The 23,424-nt window shown below is 64.7% G+C and overlaps 1 protein-coding gene across 1 annotated transcript; it reads left to right on the top strand.

The window, feature by feature from the left end:
• The first annotated feature begins 897 nt into the window (after window positions 1–897).
• On the top strand, window positions 898–15,161 carry LOC111149664 (tetraspanin 32). Its single transcript, XM_022506871.1, is given in 16 exon segments — window positions 898–972; window positions 1,089–1,109; window positions 1,111–1,185; window positions 1,363–1,477; window positions 2,216–2,313; window positions 5,506–5,580; window positions 10,376–10,477; window positions 10,695–10,722; window positions 10,725–10,775; window positions 10,979–11,091; window positions 12,800–12,883; window positions 13,182–13,273; window positions 13,721–13,737; window positions 13,740–13,768; window positions 13,771–13,842; window positions 13,844–15,161. Coding segments are annotated over 16 exon segments (1,086 nt in total). The 3' UTR covers window positions 13,883–15,161.
• The last annotated feature ends 8,263 nt before the right edge of the window (window positions 15,162–23,424 follow it).

Below are 23,424 nucleotides of genomic sequence, written 5' to 3' on the forward strand. Positions count from 1 at the left end.
TCCATGTCCCAGAGGACCCCATGTGAGAAGCACGGGTGACAGAGAAGGAGAGCGATTGCAGCCCAGAGGTGAGCCCCTGCCCCCCTGGCAGCTCCTGCCGCCCCAAGGACCACAGCAGGGGCGAGGCAGTCCAAACCGGCCCAAACTGGACCCAGACAGCTACTTCACTGCATGTCCTCTCCAGGGAACAGAGACCCACACACATCTGTGTCTACTGCCTGCCCCTTCCTCAGGTTTGCATGGTTTAACTGGATGACAGACTCGTGTTTTGACACAGCCTCCCTCGGCGGCCCACCCAGGCACACGGCCCCAGGGCTCTGGCCCACCCTGGTGCTCTCCAGACGGTTCTGCTCCAAATGACCTCTCCCAAAATGTTGTCGTCACAGAACATTTCTGATGGTGTTTCCAAAGATGATACTCCAGTAGTGACGTTCAGAATCGAGCCTGTCTCCCAGCTCCTCCAAGGATCAAGCCTTGGGCAGGATTCTGCTTGCCTACTCCCGGGACGAGAAGCTCACCCCCTACCCAGGCCCCTTGGCCTCTACACACCACCTCCACCCACTTCCTCCCAGGATGTGCTCTGGGAGCCACACCAAGAGCAAGGCCGCGCCCTTCGGGGAGGGGGCTCATACCCTCAGAGGTCCCTGTGCCTTGGGCCAGGGCTGGAACCTCAGGGGGTGGCAGGAGCTGGTCTCGCTGCCCTCCCTGCCTTCCTGCCCGTCTTCCGTCTTCCGGGGCAGCCAGAGGCTCAGCTCCCCGGGTGTGCCGCCACTTAGAGATCAGCCTACCTCCCGGGCAGGCAGCTGTGGCTGAGGCCCCCACCCAGCTGGAAACCACAATGGGCGGGGAGGAGCGGGGAGAGGAGGGGAGAAGAGGGGAGAGGAGAAAGGAGAAGAGATGGCCACCATGGGGCCCTGGAGTCGGGTCAGGGTCGCCAAATGCCAGATGCTGGTCACCAGCTTCTTTGTCTTGGTAACAGGCCGGCCGGGTGGGAGGGGTGTGGGGGTGGTGGGGGGCTGTGTCCGTGGACTTCTAGTGCTGTGGTCTCCACAGACACACCTGGCCCTACTGTCCCCACCCTGCCCCAGGGACATGCATCTGGGGCCCCTGGCGGTGGACCACTGGCAGGTGGCTGTTTGGGCAGGATGTCCTGTGGGCCCCACCAGGCAGCACGGGACCGGGGAGGCGGGTGAACCCGTGTCGGCTGGCACAGGACGGAGGAGACGATGCTGAGCCCGTCTCAAGGGAGACCATGAAGCCAGAGGGAGGTTGGTCCAGGGACCCAGGAGACCCGGACCCTGCTCTCCCGGCCTCGTTGTGTGTCGGCCCTGCCCCCACACTCTGGGTCTGCCCCACCCCCAGCTCCTGGGCTTGTCCGTGGCCACCTTGGCGGCTCTCACCTACTTCGGGGCCCACTTTGCCGTCATCGGCCACGCATCCTCAAACGGGACCCCCTACGAGGCCATGCACCGCTGGGGTAAGTAAAGTCAAGTCAGGTGTTCTGCCGGTCAGGGGGCTTCCAGGGCAAAGGCAGCCTGGGAGGCACTCCAGGCTGGGCAGATGGAGGCCTCCTAGAGGAGCTGGGCTGGTCAGGCAGTGGATGGGGGCAGAGAGGGCCACCCTGGCAGCCTTCTGCACTGGGCAGAGCCAGGGGTCTGGGTTCCAGCCCCATCCCATTCTGGGAGCCTGGGGACAGGTGGGAGTGTCAGGTGGCGTCCAGATGTCCCCGATATCCTGGGGGGGTTGCTCTGGGACAAAAGGGCCCAGACCTGGATGCACTCTGGGGGCTTGGTCTCAGAGAGCAGCCATGGGGGAAACTGAGGCCCAGAGAGTCAGGCTGAGGTCCCAGCCGCAGGCCTCCTGACCCTTAGGCCCCGGGTTTTTACCCTGGAGCCTGAATCCTGGTGCAGGAAGCTCGGGTCTTGGGTCTGTCCTGATAAGAACGAGCACCCCGCACTTGCCTGGTGGTTTCTGAGATAGCCAGAAGTGGGGGGCGGGGCCGAGGGCCTCCTTCCCTCCGGCCTCTGAGGATGGCGAGCGGAAGGAGTGGGTGGTGGGTTGCCCATCCTGGCCTGAGCGGGGTTCCTGGTCTATTCAGAGCTCCCAGAAGCCTACCCCCAAAGTGTACCCTTGGGTCGGATTTCCAGTACAGGCCCTGTGCGCTGGGGACCCTGTCGGAGCGCGCCTAACCCTCCTTCCCTCTGTCCCCACCCAGCTTTCTACACCACCAGCAGCCTGGCTGGGCTCCTGGCCCTTGGTGCCGTCCTGGGGGCTGCAGCCACTGTGAGGGAGGCCGGGGGCCTCATGGCCGGGGTGAGTGCTCCCTGCCCCCAGTCCCCCAGGCTCTGGGATGCGGTCAGAAGCAGGTGCGGGAAAGCCCAGGGAGCCTGCCCCTCCCACGGTGTCCTGAAGGATATGTGCAGCCGGGCCCCCCCACCTGCCCCAACCAGGGTCCCTCGGCCAGGCCCTGCTTTACCCCGTCATCCAGGGGGGGCTAGAAAGGCAGCACAGGCCCTCCCAGGCCTGGGGGGCCATTGCCCAAGGCCCAGGGAGCGTCTGGTTCTGTTACGCAGGCCAGGTCACCTGTAGGTCTGGGCTCGTGCAGTGCCCCGGGGGGCCCACCTGAGCCCACCCTGCTCCTTTGCAGCTGGAGAGAGGCTCCGTGTCACCCCACAGGGGACCCTTGTTGCCCCCATTCCTGCTCGTCCCCAGCAGCCTCTCCTGCTGCTCCGCCGCCAGCCCTGCCCCCCCAGGGCCCATCTGTCTTGCCCACTCTGGGCACAGGCCCTCCTCCCCTACTGGAACCTGGACTCCCTGGTTCCCCACTGCCCCCAGGCACCTGCCATCCCGGCCTGGCACCTTCCGGGGCTCCTCGCAGGTTCAGGACGGAGTCCCGTTGAGGGAGGCGGGCCGGTTCCAGGGACCCAGAGGGCTCCCGCAGGACCAGCCAGGAAGGCCCTCAGCTTCGCACGGGATAGAAAGTGAGCACAGAGTTTACCCAAGAGCGTGAGTGAGGGACAGAGAGCCCCAGGCGGAGCGTCTGGGAGACTCGGAAAGGACAGGAGGCGGGTGTCTCCCTCACTCGGGGCTGGGGATTTACAGTGGAAAAGAGTCCAGGGCACGTGTTCCTTCAGGAAGCTGGGGAAGGGTGTGCTGGAAGGCGAGCCACAGGCGGACATCGGGAGATGGTCCGCAAATCGCCCACAGTGGTGCGAGCCAATGCTGGCGTCAGCCCGGTTTCATCCGGGGCCGGGGCAACAGTGGAGAACATCTGAGGTTCCCGCCTCCCCGGGAGTGGGACCGTAGCTTCTCTGGTTTGCAAGGCGAACCAGAGAGCTCGAGGAGAGGGAGACTTTCTGAACCCCAGTCCCTCCAGCTTCCCGGCCTCACGGTCTCCCTGCAGCTCCACAGACCACCCCCAGCCTCCCTCGGCCCCTTCCAGCCACCAGACCCCCACTCTCTCTAGCCCTCTGCTCCTGCCGACTCTCCCCAACCCCATGAGGGGCTCACGGACCAACGAGCCCCTGAGCCAGGCCCCCGGACTCACAGAGGGCAGCCATCTGGGCCCCCAGGGCCGGCAGGGTTCTCCATCCAACCTGTGTCAGCAAATGTCTGTGGACGTGTCCCCATCTGCAGGAGCGGGGACACAGTCACCTCCCAAAGCCATAGCCCGGGGCAGCTAGCCCGGAGTGGGACCAGGCAGCTCCAGCCCTGACCAGGCCCCCCCTGGCTCGTGGGCCGGGCAGTGCGGGCTCAAGCTGGCTCTGAGACTCTGGCCGTGGCGGCCTGCCAGTGGCCGGGAGTCAGGGAGGGCAGGGAGACCCAGTGGGAGCCGGCGGGGTAGGCGGACTGTCCCCCTAGAGCAGAGCCCTAAGGCTTGGGGTCTGCCTGAGGGGCACAGAGGCAGAGAACAAGGCTGTCTCAGGGCAGGTACGGCCTGGAGAGGCCTGTGCTGGGACAACAGTTTGGCCACCAGGGGACGCCATGGTGCTGGGTCACAGCCCTGTGCTCCCCAGGGCAGAAGGCGCCCCAGTTGCCAGTTGCCTTGTCCTGCCCCCCCCAGCTCCTGCCTGCTTTTCCCCGCCCAGATGCTCAAGGGGGCCGCCCTGCCGCCCTGGTCGGTGGGTAGGGCTCAGGAGCTCGGGGATCTCGCTTCCGCACGCCCAGCCCCACCAGAGGGTCGCCCAGCCCCACCAGAGGGCCTGCGGACTGCTCTGGGCAGGAGCCACCTGCTGCCCCCAGACCCCGCCCCAGACCCCAGACCCATGGCCCCCCAGGGGCCCGCACACGCGTGTGCACCTTTGCGGCCTGTGGTGCCGGCCCGTCTGTGTATCCGCACACGCGTAGAGGCCCACACAGAAGGACCATCCAGCAGGGAGACGCTTCCCAACCTGCCGGGCACCTGGCTGCTGCCCGCATCCGCCCCTCCTGCCCCCACCCCTCCGGCCTTGCACAGGCCTCCGGAGCAGGAAATGAACCAGCTCCCGCTGCTGGAGCACGGCTGGCAGGGACGGCTGATTTATTGACGTATTTTATTTACAAGGAGCAAGAAAATGCGGGGCTGGGCCCAGCTGCCCCCAGCAGGCCGGCACAGCGGCACGGGCCCTGGGGACACGAAGGCGACCTGGCCCAAGGCCCCCTCTGCAGGCGGGCAGGCGGAGGTGGGGAGGGAACTCGCTCTCTCCTGGGGAAGGAAAGGATTTCTGGAAAATGCTGGTCCCCTGAGCTGGCTCAGGGCCTCCAGCCTGGAGGCAGTGGTGAGCGATGGTTTCCAGATGGAGAAGGAGGCCCTCGGCCAGGCAGGGAGGAGGAGGAGAGGGAGGAGGGAAGAAGAGGAGGAGGGGGAAGGGGAGGAGGAAGGATAGGAAGGAAGGGAGGGGAAGGAGGAGGAGGGGCAGGGAGAAAGGGAAGAGGAGGGGGAGGGGAAGGAGGGAGAGGGATGAGGAGGAGGGGGAGGGAGGATCCTGGACACCGAGGCCTGCAGGGACCCCGGCTGGAGGGAGTAGGAGAAGGTGAGGGCTGCCCATGCCTGAGCAGAGCCAGATCCCCATGCCGGCACCGGGTCGGGGTGCCGGGCAGAGGCGGCCCCCCTTTCCCAGCAGCTGGTGGGACGGTTTCTTGGTGCAGCCCTGCGCAGCTGTGTCCGTGCAGAGCTCTGTCTGCAGGCATCTCTCCACTCCACCGGTCAGCGATTCTGCTGGGTGTCCCTCTTCGCGAGGAGGCCCCTGGGTGGGGAGAACCGAGCCCCGGGCTGCCCCCAGCTGCGGACCGGCCAGAAAGGGGTGCTGTGTCGGCCCAACCAGTGACACGCGGCCTGGGGCAGCCAGCGGTGCCCCCACAAAGCTGGCGCAGTGAGAAGGAGGTTACATGGGCCCTCTGGGCGCTGAGGCTGTGTGGCCAGCAGCCCAATGAGCTGCCCAGAGCCCCAGGAGGAGACCCAGCAGGAGACCGGCTGCAGGTGGCCTGCCAGGCCGCACACTGTGACCCACACCTCCTCTGTCCCAGGGCTTCCTGTGTTTTGCCCTGGTGTTCGGTGCCCTGGTACAGGTGGTCTTCTGGGGATTCCACAACCCCACCCAGGTGAGCGCCCGGCCCAGCCCCCATCCCACAGCGAAGGGGCACGTGAGGGAGGGGTACGTGAGGGAGGGGTACGTGAGCTGTGAGCTGGGAAAGTCACCCCTCTCCCCGGGAGAGACCATTCTGGGGGGGATGTCCCCCGCCTGAAGGTGGGGCACAGAGACCTGACGCCCAGGCCTCTTTGGGGCTGGGGCAGGAGGTCCCAGGGAAGCGGGAGCAGGGGCAGGCCTCCGACCCCCTCACCCCCAGCCCCTCAGCCCTGGCCCGGAGTTGGAAAGGGGATGAAGGGCTGGAGGAGGAGGGTCCCAGCTGACCTGAGGGATTGACTAGAGGGGTCAGTGCTCTGGAAACTGGCCCAGAAGGGACTGCCCTGCCAACTGTGCCTTGTCAGAGTCTGGTCCCCAGGAGGACAGCCACCCTTCGGTCCTGGAGCAGGGGCAGCCCAGCGGGGGTGGGGGGCAGGCTGTCCTCCCGGCCCCACCCCCACTGTGGGCTCTTCCCAGGGCTTCTGTGTTGGTGGTGACTGGGGTGGTGAAGCCCGTCGTCATGGTGGGGATGGACCCCCCGCTGGAGGTGGCGCCTTCCTTCATCCGTCCATCCGTCCCTCCATCCATCCATCCACTCAGGTGGACCCATCCATTCTCTGGGCACTGCCTGGCTCAGCAGGTGTCGATGGACTCGTGTGAGAGGGCCCTTGTCCCAGTCTGGGGGGCTGGGGGAGGCGCCAGCTCTGGGCTAACTCAGTCGCAAGGACCACAGGCCCCAGAGCCCGCATATGAGCAGGGCGCGAAGCCCGCAGGCCCGGGCGCGGACCCCAGCATGGCCCTCCGGAAGTTCTCTCTGAATTCAGGGCCCCGAGGGGAGGCAGAGCGCCTGCCTGGGGGATGGGCTGGCCAGTGCGTGTGTGGAGCCGGACCCTTCCCAAACCCAGGCTGGGGGTCAAAAACAGTTCCCTTGTCTGGGCAGAGGAAGTAGGGACCCAAGAGGCTCAGAGAAGGGGGTCCTGGAAGGATGGCAAGTAGGGGCCAGCCCCTAGCCCAGCTTCTCCCCTGGCTGAGGCCAAAGGGACAAGGGACAGGCCTTCCCCCAGTCCCCAGCCCTGGACAAGGTCCTGTGAGAGCCCAGACGCAGGCAAGCCCCCCTGGGCGACCTGAGAAGCCAAAGGGCCTGCAGGAGGGACCACAGAGAGGGGCAGGAGTGCTCTGCTGCTGGACCCTGTCTGCCCTGACTGTCCGTGGTCCCTCACTGGGTCTCAGTTTCTCCATGTACTCCGCAAGGACCAGCCCAGGAAAGCCAAGGCCCGTCTGCCTGAAACGTGTCCAGCATCTGCAAAACACTGTGCAAGTAGCAAGTGACAAGCATGATTCCTCACGTGTGTGTCTCAGTCCCCAGAGGCCCCAGCCTCTCTGCTGCCTGTACCCCCCCGCCCCCCACCACCAAACGAGAGGCCTACAGGAGCAGAGGCTCGCAGAGGGCAGCTGGGTCGGGACACCGGGCCTGGGTCACTCTGTGTGCTTTTAGCTGTGTGATTACCCTCTCCGGTCCTGGCTGCCCGTGCCACCCCCCACCCACCCCCGCCCAGAGGTGGGCCTCGCTTCTCCCTCTCCGTGCTCTTTGGCGTCCACGAGGCTGAGTCACCAGGCCGAGCACGGCAGTCATGCCCTTTTTCTGCAGAAGCGGTTCCCAGTCTCAGGGGGCAGGGGGCCCGGTCACACTGGCGGAACCAGGCCAGGAGGACCCAGGAGGACCAGGAGGATCCAGCCCACCCTCCAGGTCCCCGAGTCAATGCCTCTTCTCCCGTCCCTGCCCAAGGATTTCCCCAGACTGCCCCCGGCCACCCTGGCATTTGGGGTCACCCCCATGACATTTCCTCCGGCTACAAGGCCGGACGGGGTTGGTGTCCCCACACAATGACCGGGGCCCTCAGTGGGGCTGGCCAGCAGCTCACCCAAGGAGAGTCGGGTGGGCTGGAATTTCAGGCTCCTTTTTCCCATTCACTGCTCTGGCCCATTCCAGGTCTGGGGACAGCGTGCGTGGGCCCGGTCAGGACGGCGGCCAGGGTGCCCTGGGGCCTCCTGAGGCTCTCCTGGGATGGCTACAGCCCCTCGTCTCTTCCCTGACACATTGTGTCTATAGCTGGAGCCCCGGATCCTGGGTCCTGCTGGGGAGGGGCTGTGCAGTGGATCCGGCTCTGAGAAGGGGAGGGGGTGGAAGCCAGACAGCTCCTAGCGGGGCCTCTGCTCTGTCCCAACCGCCTGCCACCATGCCCTACAACATCATCCTGATCTGGTCCAGGCTCCGACTGGCCCCCAGGAGTCAGTTCTTGGGGTTTTGCCTGACCCCAGATGGGGGCTGAGCCTCCTCCCGGGTCCAAGGCCTGGGGGGCCCCCATCAGCCTCCCAGTAGGTCTGTGTGCATGTCCAGGCCCCTGCGGGCAAGAAGCGACCAGGGCACCGGAGATTTGGCTGCTCTGACTGGACTCAGCCTCCCCAGCCGGTACCCTCACGTGACCAGCTGCCTTCCCGGCCTCAGTTTCCACCCCGGGGGAGGGGGCGCGGAGACAGAGTGCATGCGAAGAGCTCGGTGGGAGTATGTCGGGGGGTCCCGGCTGGCTCGAGGGGTTGCCGTCCACTCCAGGCCTCCCCGGGGACCCTCCCAGCCCAGATACGTCCCAGCCCCGGACTCTTTGGTTCCCCAGGGTCCTGCTGGCAGCGCGGTGACCAGAGAGAGCCCAAAGGCCAGACTGTTTACCCCCGCTGTCCCCAACATCTCTCTGAACAACCCCCAAGGCACCCTGAAATACGGGGTGCTGACCGAGGCCTGGGGCGTCCCCACAGATGGGAGGGCAGAGAATAGAGTCAGAAGGGACCGGCCACGTTCTTCCGTGGCCTCAAGCCAGGCTGCAGGCCCCGGGGTCAGTGAGGGGGTGCCCCACCCCTCACGGGGTTTCCCAGCTTCCACTGTCCACCCTTGTTGCTCCAAATCCATCCTAGGGGGCACCCCTGGAGGTCTGGAAGTCACGCTTAAGGAGGGGGACCCTGGCAAGAGACTCAGAGGTGGCAGGGCCTGGTGGCCTCTGAGAGCACCCGGTCCACCCCAGTTTTCTCCTGGGGAAACAGGGACTCGGGCTCCTAGAGCACCCCGAAGCCGGTACTGGGGGAGAGATGCCTAGGCCCGTGGGAAGAGTTCAGCCTGGCCCCCACTGCCAGGTCGGGGGGTCTTGGGTGAGGGACACGGCTTTGCAGGATTTGCATCTCTGCCTGCAGCGGGGGCTCGTGTCCCCAGCTTCTGGGGTGGTGGGGACAGACCCCAGCTCAGCACGTTGTTCCTACACCAACGTTACAATGGTGTGAGCTAGCCTCGGGGCACCCGGCTACTCCCAGGACCCTGGGGTGGGGGGTGGAACCAGGAGGGTGGTCTGAGCTGGCCTCCTTGTCTCGGCCACCGGTCCGCTGACCCCAGGCCCGCTGACCCCAGGCCCGCAGACCCCCGACCCACTCTACTCAGCCCCCAGCCTCCCCTGGCACAGAGGCTTCGTGGTCTCGGCTTCATTTCAAACTTGAGTGGCCACTAGCCTGACGCCCGCCCTCCAGCCCAAGGCACTTCCCACCTCCCAGCGGGTTGGCTAGACGCCAGCTGACCCAGTTAGGGATGACTTGCATTGCAACGTCTCAACAGGAGGGTCGCTTAGTGCCAAGAGGGGCTCTGGGGGTTGGGATGCAAGTTCCTTGGGGTCCTGTGGAGGCATGGGGGCCCTGGAGCGGCTGCCTCCACGGCCTCCATGGCCCACCGACCCCGGCCCCCAGGCTGCCAGCAGGATGGCCACCCCTTCCGGGGAGCACCTGAGTGGCCAGAGCAGGCATGGGCATCGGTTCACCCCTGGCCCTTGAGGGCAGCCCTGAGCAGCCATCATTGTGTCCCAGGTGGAAAAGGGGCAAGGGAGTGAGTGCTCAGGGTCTCTGAGAGGAGCAGGAGGCTCGGAAGGCGGGGGTGGGGAGTGCGCAAAGAAGCCTGGCCTATGCCAGGACACTGTTGAGGCCAGAGCAGTCAGGGAAGCCTTCCTGGAGGAGGTGAGACTCCAGTTTGTCTTTGTCTTTGGGGGACTAACTTGGCAAGGGTGGGCGTTTGGGTTCGCGGGGAGCAGTGTGAGCACAGGCAGAAGGAGGTGCTGAGGAGGGGGTAGGCAACAAGGTCTGGGTGATGCCGGGAGGCAGAGTTAAGGCAGAGCCCGGCCAGGCCCCCCATCAATCCCTTCCTTCCCCATTACCTGCCTTGTCTGCCCCCAGCTGGCCCCGGATGCCTGTGGCTTCTTTGGTCAAAGGCCCTTGCCCGGGGTTTTGGGACGCACCAGTGGTTCTAGGAAAAGACCTAGACCATCACCGGGGAGCTGAGCTCCTGGCAGGAAGCTCCTCCAGGCTTCTCTGCCCAGGCCCGGCTGTTGGCTTCCCTGTCCCACCATCCAGATCGACTGACGTCGGGGGGACCCTTCCCTCAGTCAGGCTCACCACGCCCCGGAAGACCAGAGCTGGAGGCAGGCCACAGGGCTCGGGGGTCTGGAACCCGGCCCCAGCCCGGGAAGGGGCAGTGGTGGTCACTCTTGTTGGGAGGGGTCCTCGCAGTGGAAGTCTGGGGACCAGCCTCCCCAGTGACCCAGGCTCTGCCCTCGGGGGGCTCTGCCTGGTGCAAGGAGGAGGGGGCTGTTAGGACGGCTCACGGGGACCAGCCTCACCCTGGGGAGCCACGTCTCTAGGGAGGGGCTTCACCCACATGGGGTCTTCCCACGGTGCTCTCGGCGCAGGTGGAGGACGCAGTGCTGGACGTCTACGACCTGGCGTATGAGCGGGCGGTGCGGAACTTGTCCGGAACCCCGCGGCAGCAGCTGGTGGCCATTCAGGACACGGTGAGCATGGAGGGTGCTGTCACCCCCCTCCAGAGTCAGCTGACCCGGGGCCAGACGCTGAGCAGGGGTTCCCCAGGACACAGGCCACCGACGCCCTCTTGGTAGCGGGGAGAGCGGGAAAGACCTCTTGTCTTCTCCCTGTGACCCGGGCCAGGCTGGCTGCCTCATCCAGGGGCCAAAGCAACATGGAAGTGTTTCTCGTCCAAAACTGCTAAAGAACATCAGGTTGGTGGCGGCACAGTGTGAAGCGAGGCCCCTGTGGCCACTGGGTCGCAGCCCGGGAGGCAGGGGCCCGCAGGTGCGCCATCCACAGGGTGGCGGCTGGGCTGACAGCCTGCAGGGGACAGTTTGGGGGAAGCCCGGGGGCTGGGAGGGCTGGGCTGCCTGGTGCCTGCCGTACCTCCCCTCAGGCAGCCCGCGGCCCGACCTCTGGGGGCAGCTCTGCGGGGCACCCCTCGCCAGGGGCCTCCTTGCGCTGTCCCCGTCGGCCCCGCCTCGCAGCCCTGTCCCTCCCCGCGTTCTTGCAGTTCCTGTGCTGCGGCAAGAGCTCCCCTTTCGGCCTCCTGGGGGACGTGGAGGCCAGTCTGTGTCAGGGACAGCAGGCAGCCGGACAGGTGAGGAGGGGAGGCGGGGACCCTGTGCTCTCCCTCCCTAGGCCTCCCCCGGGCCCGTGCCGCCCGCTGCAGGGCTCCTGGACTCAGCCCCATGCTCCCTTCGCTCACTCAGCCCCTCACCCAGCTCCAGCCTGGGGCTCCCCGAGGCCAGGCCTGCCCTCAGAAGCCTCCAGAAGCACAGGGGAAGGTGGAAGACAGACACTGGTCTGGAGGGGGCTGGTCCAGAAGGAGCCAGAAGGACATTCCAGGGAGGGGACAGGGAGGGTCGGTGGCAGGCAGAGGCAGGGAAGGCCCTTCTTCCCCAGGGCCCAGAGAGGGGCCTGGCACCTCCCCCAGCTACCCTTGCAACCCTCCCCCAGCCACCTCCCTCCCGGGCTCCCCTCCCCCACTGTCCACTGTCCGGGAAACAAACCCACCCCTATCTCTGGGCGAGAGGCTCCTGGCCGTCCTCCAACATCAAGACAGGAGGATACAAATGGCTCCTGGCCCAGCAAGGGAGGGAGCCCACCCGGCACCACTGGCCCCAGAAGGGAGGCGTGTGGGGAGGGGTGCGGCAGGGAGGGCCCAGCACGCCGGGAAGGGGCCTGAGAGGGCATTCCTCCCAGCGGGAGGCCTCGGGTGCCCATCTGCAAAGCTGCTGAGGGACTGCTCTGTGCCTTCCAGAATGGCGGGGTCCCCGCTGTAAAGGCCACAGAGGGTGGGCATGGGCGCTGGATCCTCCCTGGGATGGGCCTGGGTGGGGCAAGGATGGTGTCCTAGGCGGTGGTCAGGCCCCCAGGCTGCCCCCCCTGGAAGAAGTGTGGCCACACGGGGAGTAGGGGCTGACCAGGGCCGTTTTCTCACGGGGCAGCCGGGTCAGGCTGCAGGGTTGTGGCCCACGGCTCCTGGGACCATTTCCAGCTGCCCCTGGGGGCCAGAGGTCCCAACCTCCAGGCCAACCGGTCAGTCCCCTGACCCAGGTGTGAGCAGGGCTGGGACTCCAGCTGGGGCAGAGGCCCAGGTGGCAGTAGGGAGGCTGGAGGGCCCAGTCTCTGTCCAGTGACGGGTGCACAGATGGCAGCCCGGACAGATGCCAAGAGAGCCTTCTCTTCCTCCCCATCCCAGCCTTAAGAAGAGCACCCCCCGAACATCCCAGGGGGCCTGCCCCAAATGTCACACCTTCCCTCAATTCACACGCTGCCAGCCGAGCGGTTCAGAGATGGGGCCGTCACCTCCCTCTGCCTGGGGGAGAGCCCCTGTGGAGGCCAGGCCCTGGGGAGGCATGGGAGCCCAGGATGGAGCAGGAGGCTAGGAGAGCCCAGGATCCCACGCCCCTCCCCCAGCTCTTTCTCTGCCCTCCACTCACCCTGGACCAGGGAGTGAGGGAGCCCCAGCCTGCCCAGGGGAGCCAGACCCGTGCCCCAGCCCAGGCGGCTTGCGGATGCCTAAGAAAGGCACGTGCTGGGCCTGGGGGCAGCAACCTTCCGTCCCCTGGAAGCCGCTCCCTCCTGCGGGTTTTCGCCTGTGTGTGATGTCCTCCCTCCTGTGTGTGAGCTCTGGGGCGTGGAGCGTACCACCCCAGCACACCCCCCCGCCCTGCTGCACTGCACATCATCCCAGCACTTGGCCCCAGGTGGGCACTAGAGGTCCACGCCTTGGCAGAGGCCCCGGACCGTGGGTGGGGAGGGGACCGCCAGGACGGGCGTCACGGGAGCCGCCCTTGGCTCAGGACTGCCTGCGGGAGATCAGGAGCTTCCTGACGATGCACAGAAACGTCGCCTGCGCCCTGACCGGCACCGGCCTCGCCATCACAGTAGGCGCACCCTCCCCCAGTGCCCCTTCCCCACCTCCCACCCCTCCACCCACGGATGCCCCACCGCAATGCAAGGCCACGGTCATCGGCCTCGGGGACCGGCAGGGCTCCCCGTGCACTGGGAGCCAGAAGGGAAGCTGCAGACCCCAGGGAGGCGTCTGGGAGGGGACCGTGCCTGCCTCGCTACCTTCCCCAGACCACTGAGAGCCTTGCAGAGCCCAGGGCCTTCCTGGGGGGGGCAGGGCTAACCCCTCCCCTGGGGCTGCTGGTGCCGAAGCTGACACCCCCTCCCTCCCAGGTATACGCGATGCTGCTCAGCTCCTTTCTCTGGTTCGCCATTCGCTCCGGTGGCAGCTTGGATCGCAAGGGCAAATACACCCTGAGCCGGAGGTAGGCCCCTGCCTGGCCCTCAGCCACCCCACCCCCCAAGGGCCAGAGGCCGGCAGCAGGTGGAGCGGGCTGGGTGCTCAGGCTGGCTCCCTGGCCACAGAGCCCTGCCCCTTCCCACGCCCCCAGCGGTGCTGCCTGACCCCAGCCACTGGGACCCCCAGACCAAGAGCCCAGGCTGATTCTCTAAGGCAGGTACTTTGGGGGTGGCTGGTCACACAGAGGGAGGGGGTGGCTGGAGAGCTGAATGCACACCTACAACCCCACAGGGACCCCCTTCTCTTCACCCCACTCCCCACCAAGACCCGACCTCACAACTGCTTTCCAGGGAGGACTCAGACCGGGACCCCCAGCCCCTCTGCCCTGGCCTTCTGGGTCCCTCCCTGCCCAGGCATCCTGCTTGGCCCCAGTGCATTCTAGAACCTTCTCACAGTCCCGTCTGCTTCCTAGGGTGCCTGGCTGCCAGGCCCCGAGCCCAGCTTCTTCAGACACTCCCAACGCGTGGCCCCACACTACAGCCCCCGACTGAAGCAGATGCTGTCCACGGCTGCCTGGGTGCAAGAGGACCCTTGGGGGGCCCTCAGCTGCTCCAGGATGACTGACACCCTTTGAACCAACTGTCCCACCACCTGTGGGCCCACAGAGCCTCTGTCGGCCCAAACGTGAGACTTACAAGGATGATGTGAAGTGTTTTCTGCCACATCGCAGAGGGACGGGGGTGGGGGGGGGGAGCGTGGGAGGAGGCCAGCCCAGAGAAGCAGGCTCTGTTTCAGTGGATGGAGGGATCAGGGTCCCTCATAGACCCTGTGGGGACAGGCTGGGAAGTGGTCAGAACAGAGAAGCCACAGGGCAGGCAGGAACAGACCCTCTGCCCAGTCTCATGAGGTCAGAGCCCAGGGCTGAGCCGGGCAGGGCTCCCCTCACGCTGCAGTCTCTGGGGAGCACCCCATCCAGGCTCAGCCAGGCTTTTTGGCAGAACACGGGTCCATGCAGCTGTGGGACCGAGGACCCCCTCCTTGCCGGCCGTCAGCGGGGATGGTCTTCTGCTCCATAAGACCACGTCCTTTGTACAAGAGGCCTTCGTCTCCCAGGCATCGAGGGCACCCCAGTCCTTAAGCTGAGGACTTCCGACCTCCCTGTCCCTCCAGCGATGATGGGGGGCCACTCTGCTTTCAAGGGTCCCTGTGGCTACATGAGGTCCACGGGGAGCCTCCATCTCTCGGGCAGAAATCTCACACTTTCAGGGACACCGTGATCACAGGTGCCGGGGCTCGAGGCGAGACATCTGGCGTGAGTGTGGGAGGGTGCTGCGGACACTCCCACTCTCCCGGACACCTGAACCCCCTCTCTAAGTGCCCTGTCCTCAAGGCTGTGCACCCTCCACTAGGAATCCCAAGCCCCCAGCAAGACCAACAAAGGGGGGGTTCCCTCCAAAACAGAAGGACCGTTCTGTGACAAGCAGCCAAAAAAGTGACTAAGTGACCAGTACCCACCCCTGTCCTCCCGCACACACATGCACGCACACGCACACACGCCTCCCGAAAGCTAGCATGTTCCCGCCTAACAGAGCAAGCTGCAGACCTTGTCCCCCTACGAGGACACCTGCATCTCACGGGTCCTCCACTGGGGGGGGACAGTCCATCCCCGGCCATGCGCACCCCGCTCTGGTCCTGTTCTGGCCAGCCTGCCTCTACAGCTCACAGAATATGATTTACAGACCACAGCCCCCGAAGCTGGCATCCTTTACAGGGCCGCGGTCTTTGCACGGCAGTGGTGGAGCCAGAGGAAAGAAAAGGGGATGGAGCGAAATTCTGTCCACCAGCGACTCGGCGGGATGGGAATCTCCAGGCGGTTATTTTATTTTTTGATAGAGATTGAGAGAGGGACCACAGCAGGGGGAGTGGCAGAGGGAGAAGCAGGCTCCCCACTGAGCAGGGAGCCCAATGCGGGGCTCGATCCCAGGACCCCGGGATCATGACCTGAGCCGAAGTCAGACACTTAACAACGAAGCCACGCAGGTGCCCCTCTCCAGACAGTTATTGAGAAATCAGACGGAGAAAACAGACATGGGTGGGACAGGACAAAGGCCCTAGTGCGGCACCATGGAGACCAGGTGGGCCACAGGGACATACCCCCTTCTGGCGCCCTGCGGGGCGGCCGGGCGGAGGGAGGTGAGCAGCAGGAACAACGATCACTGAGGGCAGTGACGGGGCCCCTCGTGGCATGAGCGTCAGACGCCTGATCCGGATCTAGGCATCGGAGGGCAGGCTCCCGGCACCACCCTCACTGGGGTGCAGAGAGAAGTCCCCTGGACTCTGCGACACAGGAGCCGCATGCACTGCGGCAGCAAAATCCACGACTGAGCCTGACCCGGCCCCCACTGGACCTGGAGAAGGCCACGTGCACAGGCGGGCTGGGTTATGGGAGCGGGAGCATGTGACAGGCCTCATCCAGCTGTCTCCTCTTCTCCTGGACTGTGTTCTGATGCCGGACGTCTGCCTGGGCGTGTCCCCCACCAGGTGCCGGCGAACAGCAGGCAGCCTTGCCCCTCCAGCAGCGTCCTTGGGGCCACACAGGGTAGAAGCAGGTGCCTTCTCTGGCCACAGCCCCTTGGCCAGGGTTTAAGAGCCTGTGGGCCCCTCCCGGAGACATGGCACAGTGGGAATGACCATGGGACTTGCAGCAGTGCGCTCCAGGAGGACATGTCAAGGACATCACAAGGATTCCTTCCAGGTCTGGAAGGTGACACACCGGCACGCAGATATCCCCAAGGGCTCCCTGGAAGGGGAGTGGTTGTGAGGGCAGCAGTGCAGAGGTGGGAGCAGCCCAGATACACTCCTTGAGAGCCCATGGAGGCACCAGAGGCCAAGAGGAGAGGTTCCGTCTGCCTCCAAGAGAGCCGGGTGCCTCGGGCCTGCTGGGAAGCCCCGATCTCAGCTGGCCAGTGACACTGACCTACAGCAGAGGTCCCGAGGCTATGGACGGGTCCTGGCAGGAAGGACACGAACTCTGGGCCAGGCTGTATGGGCCGGCGGTGAAGGCTTCTGGAGGGCGCTCCTGGAGCGGGAGACATTACCCGATCTGGGCGGTGGACCACCATTTCTTCACTCAAGGAGCTCACCCCACAGCTCCCAGCGTCCGAGAGCCCTCCCCGCAGAGGACTCGTGCGGCAGAGAAGAATCGGGCAATGAGAGCAGGGTTGTACACACATACATGTGCGCTCACACGCAGCCCAGTGGAGCCTCACTGAGAGTCCCCCCCACACAGGGTGTGTTCCTGGTGGGTCTGGGGAAGGGGCGCTGTGGGGCCGCGGGCACTGCGACGCTCCTGTGCCCAGAGGCACCTGCCCACGAGACCAGGGCCAGAGCGGGGCTCTCCTGGATCCAGAAACAGTAGCGAGGTCTTCAGACCCAGCGTGGAGTCCCTCACTGGACGCCGAGCCCTCACCCCCTCTGGCCGAGCCGGTCGTGGAGAAAGTGGCTCCAGTGTCTGGTGGTCAGACAGGGGTGGGTGCAGGGCAGGTGCTCCTGGTGCAGGGGGCTTGGCAGCCGGGCCTGGGGCCCTTCCAAAGACCACAAATGGAGGGGCCTGGGTGGCTCAGTGGGTTAAGTCTCTGCCTTCGGCTCAGGTCATGGTCTCAGATCTCAGGGTCCTGGGATCGAGCCCATGTCGGGCTCTCTGCTCAGTGGGGAGCCTGCTTCCCTTCCTCTCTCTCCGCCTGCCTCTTTGCCTGCTTGTGATCTCTGTCAAATAAATAAATAAAATCTTTAAAAAAAAAACCACAAATGGAGAGAAGGGACAGTAGTAGCTGAGGGTCTGGGGATGGATAATGAATGCGTAACAGCAGACGGGCAGATCACGCCAAGAAAGCAGGAGACAGTGCGGCCTCTTAGCCTCGTGACACCAGGAGCCCGCAGGGACCGGCCAAGGGTGACCAGGTGCGCTCCCACCTTCAGAGCCTGGCCAGACCTCAAGGAAGCCCGCAGATCTGGGCCGGGCGGCCTGGGAGACATCCTCACAGGGCGCGACAGAAGACCCAAATGCGTCTCCTACTCTGCCAGTACCTCATGACCCTCATGATTTTTTTTCCTATAAGGGATCTGGTCAAAGACCAAGAATTGGCCCGTGACGCGATTAAAAATGAGTATTTGGTCTTCGTTCCTAATTCAGAACGAATTAGGAACACACAGTTCCTAAAACTCTTGTCATCTCCAAAGTCATCAGAGTGTCTCTGTGTGTCCCTGGGATGACTGGTGGCTTTGGGACAGAGGCTGGTGTCCAGAGAGGCCAGGTGTGCAGAGAGCCCCGGGGAGGGGGGAGTGCGCGAGATGGAGTCTCTCCCCCAGGTGATCACCACGCCCACGCAGGGGAACCACCACGCAGGCTCCAGTTGCAGGGCTGGTCTCGCGGGGCTGGTCACTGACCACATGTCGGTGCCAGGAGGGAAGCACCCAGAGAGCGCGTGGACGCCCCGTGGCCCTTCCATATGGCCGTTCCCGACTTGTCTCCTTTCTAATAACAGGGAGTAGCAAGTGAAGCCCCTTCTGAGCTCTGGGTGCTGATCCGGGTCATCATGGAACCCGAGGAGGGATCGCGGGACCCCCCTGTTTCCAGAACACAGCTGGACTTGCCACTGACGCCCTGAGTGGGGGCCGCCCTGGGGGGCTGAGCCCTTCACCTGTGGAGTCCAATGCAGACTCCAGGCCGGCCGAGTGACCGCCGGCTCGCAGGACCCCAGCTGGTGGCCAGAGACTTGGAGAATCTGCTATTGGTGTTGGGAGGCAGCCCGCCTAGGCCCCCCACGTGCACCCTCATCCGTCCTGGGACTGGTCAGAACGCACCCATGGGATACAAGTGTCCCTTGTCCCCTTCCCCTCGGCAGAACCCAGTCCTGTCCCTTCTTACCTCCCAGCGTTTCGTTGCTTTTGTTTCTCGTGACCCGACTTGCTAGACTGCTGGTGTTATTGGCCTCCTCGGGGAAAATTCTGGCTGGGGGCCCTCCCCGCCACACCCCTCCCCACCACCAAGCCACCGGCCTCTGCCCTCAACGGTGCACCATGTGGGTTCTGTGGTGCTTCTTCCTGCTTCCGTGGCAGGCGGCTGGGCTCCCGGGCCTTGGTCCCCGGCGACCACCCGGACCCCACGCCTCCCCCCAGCCCCACTCGGCCACAGCCTGCAGGGCCCGAAGGCCGCTTTTTCAACATTGTTTGCTTCTGGGGGTTTTACCATTTCCACCGTGACTTCTTCGTGGGCCCTTCCGTTGTTCGGAGGAGAGGTTTTACGTTCTGTTGCTCTCGAGTGTGGCCACATGATGCTGAGGCCTCTGTTTCGTGAAGACGGTCTCGTGGCGGGCGTTGGAGGCCGGGCCCCAGGAAGGAGGAGCCCGGGGGAGGATGGCCTGTGCCAGGCCCCACGTTTGCCATCTGCACACAGAGTGCCCCGGCCAGCCCGGCCCGGCTCTCCTCAGCCGCAGCTCATCTTGGCCACGCGACAATAAGAGACCCCCCAGCCCACGGTCAGCTGAGGACTCTCGCCACACTGCAGGCTTTGACCCACTCCTGGGCTCCAGAGACAGGCCCAGGAGGAGCAGCCCACGGCCCTCGCTGCACCCCTGCCCGCCGTCCCTTACCAGATCCCACTGCCGCCCTTTAGCACCCTGGCTCGGGCGGTCGTGGGCCTCCCAGGCCTTCCCAGACCCTTCCCAGAACAGCCCTCTGGACTCCCCAGAAAGGGTTCGTGCAAGTTTTCCAGTAGCCTCCGCAGGGCTTTCTCAGAAGCTCTGGGCATCTGTGCCCCAGGGGCCTTCGTGTGGCAGCCAGCAGCACCCCTCCCCCCACCAGCAACCCAGCGCCAGGTCCCTTTCAGACCGTAAGGATCCAAACCCCAAAACGCCAAAGGAGTAGCTGGGAGACTGAGCTGCTGGGCGTCAGCCAGAGACCAGCTACTGGCTGATGGGAAACAGCCGGGGTGGGGGCGGGGGTCCCGGCCCAGCCAGGGGGCGAGCTCTCAGCCTGCCTACTGTTTAATGAACATGTTGGCTGTTGCTTTCTAAATCGATTCCCAAAAGCGCTCATTTTGGACGGAACGAGTGTTTCCGTTCCTGAGGATAAAGCAAACGCGCATCCCAAGTCCTTTCTCTCGGGGCTCATGCTTCCCCTGAGGGTTAGACGTCGCTGGGTTTCCTTAGCGCGTCCGCCCGTGGGTCTGCCCACCCGGCTGCCCGCATGGCTGCCCGCGTGCCGGGGGAAGCGCCACGTTACCCGGCCTCCCGCTTTCCCGCTGGGCGCTCCGTTCTGCGTTCTTCACAGAAGCCCGGTGTGAACAGCTGGCAGCCACACAGCCCGCGGTGCGGCCCCTCCCGGCGCGGACGCCCGTGAGGACCCCAGAATCTGGGCAGCGATGAGCTCCAGGCTGTAAGGCCAGAGAGTGAGGAGGCACGTGTGGGCGCGTCCGAACGTGGGTGTGTGTTGCCCGCGTACGGGTGTGCGCGCGTGTGTGTTGGACGGCGGGACATTCCAGCCAGAGGAAGGCCACCGATGGCGAGCCACCCACTGCGCCGGAGCCACAGAAGCGGCATGTGGCGCATCATAGAAGCCAAGTGGTTCGGGAGCGGCGACGAAGCAGGCTGGACGCCATCGGGCTGGGGTGGCCACGAGGGTGTGACACCAGGGAGACGGGACAGGCGATTGGCCTGGTCCTGCTGTCTCTTCCTGGCCAGGGGCACGTGGGTAGGAGTGGCCTCTCCAAAGCCATCGCCCTGTCCCCCGGCGCTCCCTTCCCCTTGCACGGCGACCCTGGAGGCCTCTTGTCCCCACTGACGCGGCTCAGGACAGAGGAGGACCGCCCCGCCCACACCAGACTGTGCCACGAGTGGCTTCACAGAAGCATCGGAAATGTTCGCGCTTATTTACCCTTGTGACTGCCTGACACACTGATGGCAATCGCCGCGGGCTCTCGCGGACAGGCCTTGCCCCTCTTCTGATCGTTGCCTCCCATGCCCCTACTCGGGCGTGGCACTGGGCCTTTGTCTCCACAAAGTGCTTAAAATCCTGGCTCGGAAGCGACCGGCTTTCTGACCTTGCTAAGTTCCGCATTTCTGGGTCTGTCTCCACGTTTGCTGCCATTTCTGCGCACGAGCGGGGCCTTCCTGCTTGAGCCCATCTCCTTCTTGTCCCGCCGAGTCACCATGAACGGTCCTCACGGAATCCCACCGGCGTCGCACCTTCCCCGCGGTTCCAGCCTCCGCCACTGGGCGTCCTTGCAAGTAGCCAGGCTGCGAGGCCCAGGTCAGGCCGTCGTAGGTCTCGGGGTTATTTGCTACCACGGCACAACCTGGTCTGTCCTGACGACTACAGAACACGGCCCCTGCAGGAGAGAGTGACATTGAAAAGACATTTAAATTAATTAAATTCCACGGGACCTCGCCAGCACACGACGGCAAGCTCATGGGATTGGACCCAACGTGGCCGGTCTTGGACGGGCTCCTTCCCACGCAGGGAGCCTGCCGCTGTTAGCAGATCTCAGTGGCCTCGCGGGGGACTCGGCCCTGCTCCACGCCTCTCTTGCTCCAGAAGGCCGATCGGGGGACATTGTGCTGATCGACGAGCGCACAGGGCGGTCGCATGACCGACTTCCAACCAACAGCAACCGGAGGAAGTGAGGTAAGCTTCTTGCTCCCTTTCAAGGTGACCCTGGAGGACACATGTTCCCAAAGACAGTGGGAAGGTGAAAAGAGAGGGTCTGCCCCTGTGAGGCCACAGAGCGCGGTGGAAAGGGAGGGCTGGGGGTCGAGGACAGGGTGGGGGGCCGAGCCCGAGCACCGGAAGCCGGGGAAACAGCGGATGGCCCGCGTGGAGGCGGGTGAGTGGCGTGAGCTTGCGACCGCCTGGAAGGACGGGGCGTGCTGCGGGCTTGGCATTTCCAGTCTCCCGAGAGAGGCCACAGTGAGGCTGACGAGGCCCGGCGGGGAGGCCGTCGGCGCATGCGCGGGCATGCAGGGACGTCACTGGAGGGAGGCCGGGTGGTGTGGACTGGCTTGTTCCTGGGAGGACACGGGGACTGGGCCCGGGAGGGGGAGTACGGGCTGGTCTCCTTGGAGGCGGCCCCTTGGCACCGGCTCCCGCGATGACGGCAGGCTCCTGGAGCAATTCCAAGGGCACGGCACTTCCATCCCCATTCTCCGGAGAAGCAAAAGCCAGAGCGGACGTTTGTTGCAAAGGGTGGGCTCATGGGGCGGCAGAGGCAGACACTCCTGAGACCCGCAGTCAGCAACCTGGAGGCCCAGGGGAGCCGCGGCTGTGAGTGCTGGTCTAGAAGCGAAGACCAGCATGTCTGCATGGGCCTGAGGGCGGGAAAAGACTCATGTGTTGGCTCACATGGGCATCAGGAAGAGATCCCTGCACTCAGCCTTTTTGTGCGAGTCAGGCCGTCCACTGATTGGGTAAGGCTCACCCACATTAGGGACGATAAGGTTCTATTCAGTCTACGCATCCCAGTGTTAATCCCATCCAGAAACATGCTCAAAGACACGCCCAGATTAATGTTTGTCCAAACATCTGGCTCTCCATGGCCTGGCCAGGAGGACACACACCATTAACCTTCGCACCAGGCTTCCGACCCCATAACGGCGTGGGTTGCGCCTGGCCTCCCCCTGCAGGAACACCGCGCTCGGTGCCCGGGCTGATACGGAGGCAGCTGCAGGAGCTGGGCGCGGGGTGGGGGTTCTGTCAGAGTCCAAGCCCGAGCCTGCTCCCTTGCGGGGAAAGAATATTCAGTTGGATACACATGTCTGTGCCAGGGCTCACCCCTGAGACGCAGGGTTTGACCCCTTGCAAGGCTCCTGGAATGCAGCTAAGTCATTGCCAGACATGCTGGGAAGCAGTGCATTAGTCACTGGGGTGACCATAGCAAACACCACGGACGGGGCTCGCACAGCAGACCGTCACCCTCACCCCGTCCCGGAGGCCGACACCTGGGATGCAGGGGCTGGCAGGGCGGGGTCCCCCGTGTCCTCACGGGATCATCCCTCCGTGCACATCCGTGTCCTGATCCCCTCTTCTCATAAGGACCCCGGTCACACGGGATCAGGGTCCAGTGACCCTGTGTTCCCGCCAGCCCTCTCTAGAGGCCCCAGCTCCGGATACGGCTACATCGAGGGCTAGGACTTCACCATGTGAATGCGGGGGGACAATTCAGTGCATACCACAAAGTGAGATAAAAATGCGGGATGTGGGCACCTGGGTGGCTCAGTCATTAAGTGTCTGCCTTCACGTCATGTCACGTCAGCTCAGGTCATGATCTCGGGGTCCTGGGATCGAGCCCTGCATCGGGGGGCTCCCTGCTCAGCGGGGAATCTGCTTATCCCTTTCCCTCTGCCTGCTGCTCCCCCTGCATGTGTGCTTTCTCGCTCTCAAATAAATAAATAAAATCTTAAAAAAAAATGCAGGACCTCAGAAAGGCGGGCACCCCAGCGGCATGTTACCTGGCGAGGCCTGCGCCTTTATTTCCTATCATCGCTAGAACACAGAACAGATAACTCTACGCACGGGGCTTGGAAGCCGCATTCTGTGGCTCTGCCCAGCTCCAGGGGCCAGAACGGGGCCTTGGGGTGCTGGAGGGTCCCATCCCCTGTGCAGACCCCAGGGTGCAGCCCTTCTTTCCCTGTGCCAGCATCTGGAGCTGCCCAGCTCGGCCCATAGCCGTTCCTCTGTCTGCTAAGCCGCGAGGGCAGCCTCTTCGGATCTGCTTCTGTTCTCCCACCACCTCCTCCGCTGACTGTCCCCCTGCCTCCCTCGTGGGTCTCGTGCTGATGCCCAGCTAGGTCCCCCCAGCTCAGAGTCCTTAACGACACCAGCAAAGCCTCCTTGGCCATCGAAGGGGACAGTCCCAGGCCCCAGGGATTCGGATCCGGGTATCTCTGATACCCAGCTATGTAGCCGACAGAGCCAGAAACCCCACCAGTTGTCTGTGTTCCATGGGTGACCCCGGAGGACACCCGGCTTGCCGGGGCAAGGAGGAAGATCCGGTGAGTGGGGCGCCAGCGCCACTGAGAGCCGCGAGGAGGCCCGGCGCTGGACAGGCCCCTTCGGAGCTGGACTCAGAGGGCAGCCGGGAGGGTGGCGTCCTACCCAGCAGAGGCCAGCAGCGGACCCTCA

The sequence above is a fragment of the Enhydra lutris genome, unplaced genomic scaffold (assembly GCF_002288905.1).
Source record: "Enhydra lutris kenyoni isolate GAN:26980312 unplaced genomic scaffold, ASM228890v2 scaffoldscaffold22, whole genome shotgun sequence".
Taxonomy (NCBI): domain Eukaryota; kingdom Metazoa; phylum Chordata; class Mammalia; order Carnivora; family Mustelidae; genus Enhydra; species Enhydra lutris.